This window comes from Seriola lalandi, unplaced genomic scaffold, assembly GCF_002814215.2.
Source record: "Seriola lalandi dorsalis isolate HSWRI2012SDOR001 ecotype SW California unplaced genomic scaffold, Sedor1 jcf7180002054672, whole genome shotgun sequence".
Taxonomy (NCBI): domain Eukaryota; kingdom Metazoa; phylum Chordata; class Actinopteri; order Carangiformes; family Carangidae; genus Seriola; species Seriola lalandi.
In genome coordinates this window covers 687676-700732 of record NW_019525225.1, presented here as the reverse complement: position 1 = coordinate 700732, position 13057 = coordinate 687676, and the positions used below count along the sequence as shown (strand labels likewise).

General features: G+C 41.4%; 1 protein-coding gene across 4 annotated transcripts in view; it reads right to left on the bottom strand.

The window, feature by feature from the left end:
• cadm2a (cell adhesion molecule 2a) overlaps window positions 1-13057 on the bottom strand; it is a 205999-nt gene that overhangs the window by 8144 nt on the left and 184798 nt on the right. For 2 of the 4 annotated variants that reach the window (XM_087178004.1, XM_087178006.1), the window contains one exon: window positions 12312-12425. The exons of 1 other annotated variant lie outside the window; for it this stretch is intronic. In XM_087178004.1, coding sequence (XP_087034130.1) covers window positions 12312-12425 — 114 coding nt within the window. The remainder of the gene's footprint in view (window positions 1-12311; window positions 12426-13057) is intronic. One more of the 4 variants, XM_087178005.1, reaches the window with a different exon arrangement.

Sequence of the window (13057 nt, the reverse complement as noted above, 5' to 3'; positions counted from 1 at the left end):
CTGCACCCCCCATCCCTCTTCCCCCACTGTGCCGCAGGAGTCCCCAACATGCAAACCAGGGCAGCAGAGGAAGGGTAGTACACAGTAAATAAATCATCACACCAAAAAAAAAGTAAAAAAAGCAAAGATCAATCTTTTTCTGTTTCTTGGCGAGGAAAGATTGTTGTTAGGAAAATGAATTAGGTGTTAGAGAGTTGCTACAGGTCCGTAACTGTTGAGAAAGCAGTAGAAAAGACAGGAAAGACTCTGCATGATTAGCTTGTTCACGCCTTATGCAAAAACCCATATGAGGTTACCAATTTTGTCAACAATACCTTATTTCCTTTATTCACATTAGTCACTTCCTTTTTTTTTTCCAACAAAGTCTGACTTTTAGGTTCCTCAAGGTAAGAGTAAGGACGTGACACTGACAGTGTACCGACCCGCTGTAGGTGAATCTAAAAAAAGTTGACAGCGACAGCAATGGGGGAGATGGGTAACGGAATAGCCTGTATTATTCATATCAGTCCATGACACCTGAGAAATTAGCACTCATCTCATTATCCTCCTCTGAGTGCCAGGGCATGCCATATACAACCCTGTCACTTTGTGTGTGTATGTGGGCTCATGATAGCTTAAATATGGCAATGTCAGAGCAGGGTGAGCGGTGATAGAAGGGCGGTTTAGACATACAGCACACGTCGCATATTGACGTGTTTTCTCTTCAGTATTCTCCTTTTCTTTCGGAGTCCGCCCATGTGGCCAAATTGAACAGCTGGCTTGCTCTCGCCCCATAACGCTCCACGGTCTGAGTGACCAGGCCGTCACACTTCACCGCTTCCAAGTGGACAAATACACACTCATGCCGACACATGCGCTCACACACACACACACACACACACAGACAGACACAGACGTGCGGAGCATGGTTTCACTGCGCTGCGGTTCTGCTTGGTCAGTGGAGCAGAGAGTAGAGGAATGTTCCCCCGGCGCGGCCCAGCAGGGCGAGGACTCAGGCGTTTAGTTACACACATGGCTGTGTCTCTTCACCTCTGTCTGTCAGTATAGTGAGTGGTTTTCACTATCATACACACTCGCTGTCGGACTGCTGCACTTCACTTCAGCTGTTACAACCCAGTGCAGGCACAAACAAGCCATGACCATACAGTCGTATGTCTGCCTGTTGAGGACTACACACTTTGGCCATGCAATATGCTGGTGTCATGTCCAAGTGGTCAGGCTGTGAGCCAAATCCCTAGACGCTTCTAGAACATGCTGTCTGATCGCACTGCTACTGCATCGCTGTTGACCTTAAAGGAACACTCCGCTGAAAATCTCTCTTCTGAGTAGAATTGAGAGGATTATAGCTTGTGCCTTAATGGAGGATAACCACTGACGGCAGTTTGTATAGTTTACAGCGGTGACCTCAAGTTATAGCAAAAAATATGTCAAAAGTATCAATGCATCCTGTAGGATAATCCTCCTTTTGGCTGGACCACAACTGCACGGCCAGCCCTATAATCGCAAATGTCGCTGACTGGCTGACCGACTGACTGACTGACTGACTGACTGAATGATAATATTTCCACCACTGGTCTGTCGAGCCGCAGTCCTCTGAGCCGCTCTTGTTTTCCCGGCTAATGGGGAACTGCAGGGAAGAGGAGGAGGAGCACTTCCAATACACTGAGCCTCACCTTCATTAAAGCAAATAAACTACATTCATTACATGTAACATTATTACTAAAGTAGGCAGAGGAATAACTAAACATAAGACGCACTGAGCAGAGAGAGCAGGAGAAAGAGAGGGAGAGAGAGAAGTCACTGGTTATGAGGCTTCATACTAACCGCTATGACCCAGTCTGTATATCAAACAGAGGGAGTTAGACATAAAGACCTGCCCCTAATAAAAGTCTGTTACGTTCTGGAGTTATAAATGAAGGCTAAACTATTGTGGATCTCAGACGGAGGCTGTGCTCTGTTTGAGAGGCAAAATAAAAAATAAAGTCCATTTCATACTTAGTCCTTGCCCTCGGGGGCCTGGGTTCAAGTCTGGACTGTGGCAATTTGCTGCGTGTCATCCCCTTTCTCTCACTATGACTGTAATAAAGGCATTAATTAGCCTTAAAAAATAACTTAGTAGGATAGTCTGTCTCCTAACTTTCTCTCTGAGTGATAATTTCTTAGGCTGCAATCACAGCTCAGTCTTTTTCTTTAATTTATGTGTTTGGTGGTCTTTGTCAGACGACATCGCAGTTATAAAATCAGGATTTGACCTTAGGTGGTCCAGCCATATACTAGGTTTTGACCTAGTCTTGTTCACTGTTGATTTGCATGTTCAGTATGTTTCAAACACTCATAGATTGCCACCAACTTTGCTAAAAAAAACCCAATATATGCAATTAATTCCTCATAGCTCCAAAGCTCCACCATATATTTAATGATTTACTGGAAAAGTAGCAATTTTCTTCCACAAACTCAGCATACAGATCAATGACAGGGAAGCTGATTATGCTTCAGTAGTGGTTTGAGATATTTTGATGCATTGTTGTTTTGTAGCTACTACCAAGCTGACAACTCAAGTCGCAAGTCGTCTTAACAATTTAATGGGGAACTGCACCGATCTTACAGTTAAGGGACTGCATATACTGCATAGGTTAAAAAAAAAGTTGTCTAAATCCTTTTGCAGCGACAGAGAGAGCTACTCCAAGTCTGATAAATCGGCTCAAGGGATGTCATTCATGAAGCAATGGGAGCCTGTGACATAAGGTCGTCATAATTTACAACCTGTGAATACAATAAAATATGAGAGCCTCCGCCTTGAGGTGCAAAACATGGTTTATGTATTGTGTTCATATGCATTCTGTTCTAGTCCACTGCTACTCGCGGAGGGAAAAAAAATACAGCAAGGGTGTACAAAGACACACTGAGAAAGGAAATGAAAAAATAGAGATTAATGGACAGGAAATGGCTGAAACTTCAGTTGGAGCAAGACGGAAAAGGAAAGATGACAAAGAGGAGAGGGATATAGAGTGGAGGGTTATACATTTTTATGGCTCTAGAACACATTATCTTTTAATAAGGGCACATACATTCTTCTCTGTGTGATTTAATATGAGAGCGTCGCAGAGCAAACTCCTCTTTTAATATTTATAACACTCTCCTTGTCGCCTGGCCTTGCGAATTGGGCTTGTTTAATAAGTTAAAGGGGTTCAGGGCTTCTGTGAGCAACTACTTGACCGGTCTGGAGCAAAAGTGTTACTCTCAAACTGCCCCACTAACTCCTCATCTGATCCGTTTCACTGAAGCTGGCTCCATATGGAGTAACTGTCAAAGGATATGTGACAGCAATATGGTGTGGATTTTCAAGAATGCTTACTGGATGGAAATGAAAAGAATGGATTGAATGACATTCTGCAAAGAATGCCAAGTATACTATACATTAAAATAAAAGTATGTGTGATGGCCGCTGTGCAACGATTCACTGTTCCTGGCTGAAATGTGACTAAACTAAACAATCGTTAGTCCTCGATCGGTCCGAAAAAGTTGGTACACAGAGTTGGAAACTACACAGCCTAATTCCTGCAAAATCATACATGACACAACCTGACCATGACCATTCCTACATAAATGTGAATGGGAAATCTATTAACTGACTTGTTTAGCTGCTTCGGAAATCAACTTATTGGATGTCTGTATTTAACATGTGCCCTTATTTCGTTCTTCTAATGCCATATTTTCTCTCAAGTGTCTGAAGAACTTCAGAGGAGAAGTTTCCCATCCTGTGAAGTATTGTTACAGCAATTCTTGGGCCTGACTGTACACCACCCTCTGTACTGCCTTTCATCTAAAGCCATCTTTTAAATTAACAATTTCAACTGATCAGACGCAGTGTCCTTGAATCAAATCAGCATGCTAGTCAAATGCTATTTACATACTGTAGCTTAACATACATTTCTGCCTCTCTTGCTCTTCCCCTCCTGGTATTACATTCTTTAATATTAAAATTCATGCCCTACAGGCATCTTTTTCTTCTTTTGGATTATGCCCTTTTCCTCTCTCAATCTCAGATATTGCTCTGTGAAGCAATGGTTCCAGTTGCTCAGATCAATAAAGCAGCGGCTAGCTTAAGCATGGGCTTATAGCACTGCAGTGTCCTTGTGTCTGTGCTGTGGGTCAGGGAATCTTTGAGTGTGTGTGTGTGTGTGTGTGTGTGTGTGTGTGTGTGTGTGAGAGAGAGAGAGAGAGAGAGTACATCATTACTCTTCAATAGACAATATTAGTTTGAGTTAATATGAAGTCAGATTTTTACATGCATGAGAAACACAGAGAAAATCTTTGGAAGCCCTGGAAACTAAGGGGTGACTTTTACAGACTTTTTTTTTAGCAGCTATTATGAAATTTATTGCTTTATTACCAGATTATTATTCCTACATAAGATATAGCCTTGTAACCTGACAAAGAATCCGACCAAAACAAAACATAAACAACCATAAAAACCTCTCTACAACAAAGAAATGAACTCTTTACACCTTGCATGCAAGGGTTTCTATAATTTTATGTTTTTTTTTTTTTTTATGAAAACAATGTGCCCAGCAATAGCTTTTTTATTTGAAAACCCTTCACATTACATCATTAAATGCAAAGCATAAAGACTCTGCATTAATTCCACTGCAGTGTTGGTAAGTTAAAGTCAGAGACACAAAAGAAAAGTGCCTCTAAAGAGAGAGAGACGGTGAGAAGTGCCTGAAGACTTCGCTTGTTCGATGAGTCAATTATGCTTTTTGGCTGAGATTGGAAACTCACCAATCTGCATCTAATGCTAGCTCTACTGCCAAGACAAGAGAGTCCCTGGAGGCTGTAGCAGAGGGCTGAAAGACACATACGTGCATACACCTCCGAGTACATGCACCGATGCATGTGAGAGTTAGAAAGACAAGTTACCAAGGCACATGTGTGTGTGTTTGCGTGTGTGTCTGTGTGTCCTTGCACATTATTGCTTGCTGGGTCAGAGTGGATTAATTAGATTCTGAAAACAAATTATTTCTGCTAATCATTCAATAAAGCCCACAAGTAGACTTGGACGCTATCTTGAATATTCAACCACCTCTTCCCTCTTCCCAGAATGAAAAGAAATTGTGGTCAGCAGGGTAACAGCATGAAGTTATAAGCAAAGCAAGATAATTAATCATATGAATTCATTAAGTCACATGCAAGAATAACTCTATCAAAGCGGCCCTATGTTCTGCAAAATCCACAACCACTTCAAAACAGCAATAAAGTACAACAAAGGAAGAAGCGGGGAGATAACATCATTTCTACACCTGTGGTGACTTAATCAAGACTGTGTCGCTGTGGCTTTTCAGATATATTTTTCTGTCATAACCCACATTATGCTGCTGGTTAGCTTGGGGAGAACTGCATTGTGTGAGCCAACTGCAGAACAAGAGCAGCAGAGACAGTAGCCCACACAGAAGCAAGTGATGCTGGAGGAGGCAGGTTGCCACCACAACAATCCCCAGAGGGAGACAAGCAGAGAAAAAATGAATAAAGGATTGAATAAAACTTCATGTCAACAAGTGAAAATTAGACTTGCATTGTGCGTTTCTGTGTGTGTGTGTGTGTGTGTGTTCATGTGCATGTATGTGTGTGCCTCTTGAAGATTGCTGAAAGTATCCTCTGCCATTGAGATTTAATGAATAGAAGGGCTATTACATGTAATTCATAACACTAGCCCCAGGATCTAATGATTTCTTTTTTTTTCTGTTCTACACTTTATTCCAAATTGTTGCTATAATTCTTCCCCAAAGCGAGTTAATGTGACAGGTCATCAATAAGCTTAGCCTGCAATAAGTGGAAAGACCTTTGCATTATGTTTTAATTTCTCCTGTGCTCCTCAGCTTTATGGTGTAAAGAGGGGAGAGTGGATGGGAAAATGGAGAGAAGATGGTCGGCACTGTTCAATATTTAAGCCCCCCCACCCCAGGGGGATGCTGCAACCCGACCATAGCCTTTCTGCTTTAAACACAGCAACCAACCAGCTGCCCTGTACACTTGCCCTCAAGAAAATATGTCTTTCGCTCATCACATGGCCTAACCTCCACCCTCCATTTAAAACAAGATCAATAGCAATGGAATAAAGCAGTTATGAATCCCTCCAAGGAATGAAAATTGTCCCTTCGCTTATTGAGTTTTCACAAAAGGTTTGTCCATGGCCTAAAGCAGCTTGAATAGGTGAATGCGGGGTTAAAGACATAAGACATTACCTGTGGTGTGCCCTTCATTTGCAACTGTTATTTATGACTGATTGGTTGAAATTTCAACAGGCTACCAAATTTTTTAAAACATAAAATGAAGAGGATTGAGTCTCAATTGTGTCTAGTTTTGATACAACCTTTTAACTTATTCATTATCTGCTGCAAGTTTTCTGTTATTTCTATTTATTTCTAACATTGATTCTTAAAAACCAAGTATATAACTATCCAAAAACAGTGAATACTAGATGAAGCAATTCCCAGCACTTTCATCCTGTTGGATAACTCAATTAGGCTGCAACTCTGATTGAGACAAATGAACAGCTTAAACCCTTGTGATTTTTACAGTAACAAAATCACTTTACCGAAAGGATGTGATTTCCCGCTGTTCTGCTTTCAACTCTCAGATATCTTAAACTATCTTCAGAGGTAAATAAAAAAAAAAAGGTTTTGCATGTTGTTGTTTACAGCAGAAGTTTGATTTGCAAAGGAAATCCTCAGGTATGTCTCTACTAACTTAAAAATAGTGGGCTGCTGCTTGTGATGACGGTTGGATGTTTTAGCTGGCTCAAGTCTCAGGTTGAGAGCTGTCCTGTTTTAATGTTACTATTCATATGCAGCTTTTTTTGGCCAATACTCACTTGAAAAAGGAGAAAGCTTAGACTAATCCCAACTTTTGAACCCTGACCAATCCCTTGCCTCCACTCTTGAATTCTCCTCAAGTGTGTCATCACTGCTATCAACTTCAAGAGGAGAGGAAAGATCCTTTGTATTTTTCCCTTTGGTGTACTAACCAGAAAAAAACATTATGTTTATGCGTTACCATGGTAACCACCACTGTTCCCCACTGACAGTTAAAGCCTCAGGTAGCAACCATCTATCTGGTATCAATTTAAGACAATTTAGCGATATCTTCTAATACTGTACACTTTGATTAAGAGTCTGAAGGTTTCTGCATTTCTTTACTTTTATCTTCAGGATAGATGGATATTTTTTTTTTTTTTTTTTAGTTTTTCTCTCTTCTCCACAGGCAGAGACAGTAGGCATGAATAATTGCTATCTTCTTGCCAGTGAGCCCTTTTTCTGCGGCAATATCAGGCTACAGGCGCTGGGGTTGGCCGCACGAATGCTGATTATGAGAAGTGAATAGTAAATATTTTAAACACCAAAGGAAACCCTTGTTCATGATTCAACCTTTCAGCTTCGCAAGGTCACAGCTAATCAGCGAGCCATGAAAAAGCATTTGGCACATTTGAGAGGAATCAGAGGCAGTGGGGGGAGGAGAACGTGTGTATGTGCGTGCGTGTGCTCGTAGAAGGGTTGGGGGGGGGGGGGGGGGGGGGGTCTGATGACATTGCGTAGACCTCTGATACTTAGCGAAAGAGTTATTATAGCCATTAAGGCTGGCTGGGCTACTGAAGCAGTGTGTGTGTTGGGCATACCTGCCAGCACTTCATTAATAAAGTGAATCACAGACTGCGGTTATACATCAGTCCTGCCATTATACAGTACGGATGAAAAACAAGAGGAATCTCGCGCATAACTGGGCACTAGCTACACTGCAAAGGTCAGCAACAGCTAGAATTAAAGGAACGGGTTACTGTCAAATTTACATGTCCCATTAGAACCACTGAGTCTACAATATGAAATATTTATCCCTACAAAGGTGAATAAATGCTTCCATTTATTGTATTAGCCACCTAATGTATACTTACTGTCACCATGTCAGCAAAATCAAAATCATAAAAAACTCTTATTGTGAAATTATACTGAAAAATACCTTCACATTTCATATCTTACAAACACATTTAGGTAAATACAGAACATCAAATCCTTTTAGTACTGAGAAGAAAACAACTCATTGCTACCTACAGAAAGTGGGAGCAGTTGTTTTCTCAGTCTTGATTCCGTGGGACGGTATCTTGTTGGTGAATTTAAGGCTATTTCTTTCTTCTTTTTTTAAAGTTATTTTTTGAGGCTTTTTAGATAGGAAAGTTGGGGAGAGAGGGAGGGATTTCCACCCGGGCTGCTGCGGTAAGGACTAAGCCAAAATGGTACGTGCTCTACCGGATGAGCCACCGAGGCGCCCCGAGGCTATTTCTTTTTAACATATCTGAAAACAAATGAAAAGCACAAAAACCAACACTTACAGCATCTGGACCTCAATCTTCTCTCAACTCATTCAGATTTTTCCCACCCAGAAAAAATTAAAAATATAAAAATAATAATAATAATAGTAAATTTTTTTAGCTGCCCAAAGCTTAGTAAAATAACCACTTAGGTTCGCAGCTATAACCAACTATAACCAACCTATTTTCAATATTACAGGAAACCAAATCTAAATTTATTCTAATAAACATTAAGGTTATTTAAGACTGAATTAATACAACATCCCGTTTGTTTAGATCCAGATTTGTAGCAAATATAGCTAACACGGCTTATTAAGATCACGGCCAAGTAGACCTCACTCTTGACTCCCAATTATTACTAATATGTTAACAGTAAAGACCTGGGAGATTTTGGACACTCATGATCTTAGAATAAAAATAGTCAAAAGCACTTGTTTTTATCAAAACAGTGGTTGGTGATTATGTATTTTCTCCCCAGACTGTTTCTTGTTGAAAGATGCATAAGCCTTTGTTGTCACAGTCTTGTGCTGTTTGGAAACATCCGTTATGAATAGTAAGATGCAAGAACACAGCAGAACAGAGGAGGATGCACGTGAAAGATCATCACGCATATAATATGCTAATATTCTGCATACAGGCTCTATTGCTAAACCTACAGTGTGTATTTCCTCTTCCAGACAACTTTATTAAAAAGACAAAACGTCACGGGGATGGTGCAGCTCCACAGTTGTTTGCTTTCATCCAGAGCCTGTGAAAAGACCTGGTAATAAATCAAGTAGACACATGAAAGAAGATAGTGTAGTATCCTGTGACTGGGGACGCAGTGAAGGAGTCTGATATTTAGATTCCCTGAAGATACACTGAGAGACTCAGCTCCTCTTGTGTCTCTGCGCTACACAAACAGGCATCAGAGAAGAACTGAGGCACACTGATGAGGAATATCCAACGTGTGGAAGCCTGTTATCAAACAGGGTCTTCAGAGAGATGTGAGGTTAGAAGAGACAAAGTGGGTGAGGGAAATTTGAAACAAAAGCTTAGAGTTAAAATAAAACTAAGGAAAGGTAGAAGGGGATTTGAGGCTCCTGAAGGACTTTAAAGATGGTAATTTAGAGAAAGCAGCGGTGATGAGAGGAAATTATTCTGAATGAATGGGACCGCAGAGCACCATGAAGTTGAGTGGAATGGAGAGAGGGAGCAAAAAAGCAGAGACAAGACAGAAGGTAAAGTCGACTACATCTATATGATGAGAGAACGGACACATGCACGAACATGAATGAAGCTTCTCGGCTGCTCGGCTAAGTAACGCATTTGAAGCTGAATTAGAGGTGTTGAGTCAAAGGCTGTTTGTCAAACCATGATCCAGATGATGCATGAGTGAACAAGCTCCTTTGCATACAGCCGAACGCAGCACATTGGCAGACTGTGATTGACATATCACTCTGCTGTAGGAGACATGGAGCCATGTCAGCATTATTGTCATAATGTTGCTGCGTGGAAAGAGACTAGGCCGACTGAAATTCAACCAAACAATGGTCATTTTCATACCTTTGTGTGATTAAGTGTGCAACTAAGTCACACAGAGGCTTTTGAAATGTCCTGAAAGTAACATTGATATTTTACCAATTCCCGTCCAACTGCTAATATAACTAATAATCATTAAAAAAAAAAAAAAAAAGGAAGACCAACTGTTCACTCTGGATTATTAAGGGAGATCTTAAATTAATGATGTAAGATCACATAACGATTACATACATACAGATATCCTTTGGAGATAAAGACTCAGGAGCTAGAGCATCTTTACCTCCCTAGAGGTTTGTGATATCCATTCGGTGTATTTACGTCTGCATATTTGGGTCAAAGTGATGCAAAAGCATCCTTTTTCCCAGCTATGTCCTCTAGTTCCTCCTGAAGGATCCTGATGCTCTCACATGTCAAGTGGAATATGTAATCCAACCAGCATAGTCTGGATCTACCTCAAGGATCTCCTCCCAGTTGAATGTGCCAAATAGCCTCCACAGAGAGGCTTATCATGTTGACATCTTGGTCTCTTCTTCTTCTTCTTCATGGAAACTAGCTCCTTTAAATGCAGAGCCAGATACTTCCAAAGGAGGACATCTCCATCAGATTCTTAAACCAGCTCAACTGACTGACAATGGGGATTGAAGTCAGCCATTAGAATGCACAGTCTCAACCTTTCGGGCACTACTCAGAGCTAGGGACTTTTGGTGGATGGCTGGCTGCAAAGATAGACTAGTAAATCAAAAGCATCACGCGATAGAGGACAACACAATATGCATTATTGGCACGAAGCTGATATGTTATCACGAGGTCATCAAAATGGACACTTAGCACTCAATCGAACAGAACTAGTGACAAGCTACAACTTTTATGCTGCCTCTCTTTCAGTGTGCTTGGATTGCTCATAACAACGACCCTAGCACATGTATTCCCACAATGCACCCAGTAAGACACCACAGGAGACACAGACACAAGCCTTTTTCAAGTCCTCCCATTTCCATGCATGAGTGGAGGTGCAAACTCCCATGAACCCTGCAGAAGGCTATCCTTGCCAGAGCAAAGTGCCAGTCCGCTGTTTAACAACCAAGACGGAATCTACATTGTCCCTTCTGAAATCTGAGTCGTCCTTGCAGAACCCTGGCACGAGCTTTACTGGGAAGGATGCGCAGTGCAATATCCCAGTAAAACACCTCCAGACCACCCACACATCTGCAAGCCCGTAGGTGCTGTCCCCCGACCTCAACGCAACACCGGAGAGGCACGTCAACCGAGATAACCAAACAACAATTTCGCCATCTCAGTAATCCCGTCCATCTGGCACCTTATGACTGCAGGGTGTTTTGACCACCTCTGTGACCTACATCAGAAGGAAGGGTAAGGGCTCGCGCTTCCAGCTCTGCCTCCACTGTGTCGACAGTTGCTGATTTGGTGAGACATTATCACTATTATGGGTGGGGGTTTGGTGTCCAGAAAACATGCTTTGTGTGGTTGGCATTAGCGCTGCAGGACGATGATGGCAATTGAATTTACACTGCATATCAGGGATTTTCAAGCTTAAATCCATAACCATAACTCTTGGCATTTCATTAGGCTCTGCGGGGATAAGAGATGCTTGAAATTTGGGATAGCCTCAGCATTTTATGCCTCTCCTACTTCTTTTTCAGCCTCATTATAGATGACATCCCACTATTCATATTTTATAGTATAATGCTGAAAGGATTATAACAACAGCATTCACACTAATCAGAAACCCATTCTGTAAAAAACACAGACCGAGTGTCTTAGCAGTAAAATGTCCATGCGGCAGCTACTATGACAACTCTCCTTCTAAGTCAGAATTCTCTAAGATTTAACACGGCATTAGGAGTCATGATGAGACATCTCCAGTGGCCAGACATTTTCAGTTGGACATGACATTTGCTTCTTTGAGGTTTCAGGCCACAGAAGTACTGAAGTCTTTGAAATACCAAGGGGACAGTGGATGGGGCATTTGAACAGCTAGACTCCTTTTGAATACAATGACCTGGAGTGTGTCTTAAAGTCAAATATGAATAACGCCCCTTGATGTGATAACACAAAACAAGTGAATTTCAATAGACATGTAAGTCAACATGCTCTGAAAAGTCCGTTTACAGTCCTGAAGGGGTAAAAAGAGAAACAAAAAGGTAGAAGAACACAGTATCAGAGGAGAGGAAACAATTGTGTCCCAGGAAGTACGTTTGGTATTGGGCGTTTTTGGGCGTTTTCTTTTTTTTTCCCAGTTGTCAGTGTCTACATGTCTCAGTGCGTCCACATGAGAGAGGCACGCCGACGCTTGAGGCAGTGAAGTAGCTGAGAGAGAAGTCATAAGGCAGAGACATGAAAGTGAGAGGGAAGCGGGAATATACAGTGGCATGCTGAGGAGGATGTGGAGACGCGAGGGGCAGTACTGTACCTCTGTTGCCAGTGACTGTGGGGTCTGAGGCGTGGGTGCCTAATAGTGCAGTAGGATCTGGAGGGATGGGATGTAGGGGGGGAGTGGTGGATGGAGGCAAGGTGGTGGGGGCTTCTGGCGGAAGGGATAGACAGACATATATACACAAAAATAATACAAGAACAACAAAAACAACAACAACAACAACAACAAAAAAGAATTCACATGGGGGGAGTTAGATACTTTAAAAGAGCAACACAAACTGGTTAAAGGCAAAATAATACATTGTGACAGGAAACACAAAAAAGAGCAAAATTTCTCACTAATTCAGGAGAATTTTGTGGACTCTGATAAATCGATGTATCTTGCAACTAAATATTTTGTTGTGTTAGTGGATGAACCTTAAACGACCTGCAGAGCAGCTGCTGAGTTAAGCCTCAAATTAAGATTGACCTAATGATTCTCTTCGGTCAGTGGCACCATGTGTTGGGTCATTATCATAGTTCTGTTTTATAATTGTTATATATAAATACTGTATATGCTGCACAGAGTATATAGTATGGACTGTATAGAGAGTGAAGGTGAGAATTGATAAATAACAAATGTCCATCAAGGAAATTACAGGGATAATGATGTCTATAATCTGACTTTTTCCACATGTGTGTGAGTAGGCCGTCGGCATGTCGTAGGAAAAGTGCAAAATCTTTAGTCATGAGATCATGAGATATGTACTTAAAGTGTAATGTAATGTTGGCTGATGTCCGTGA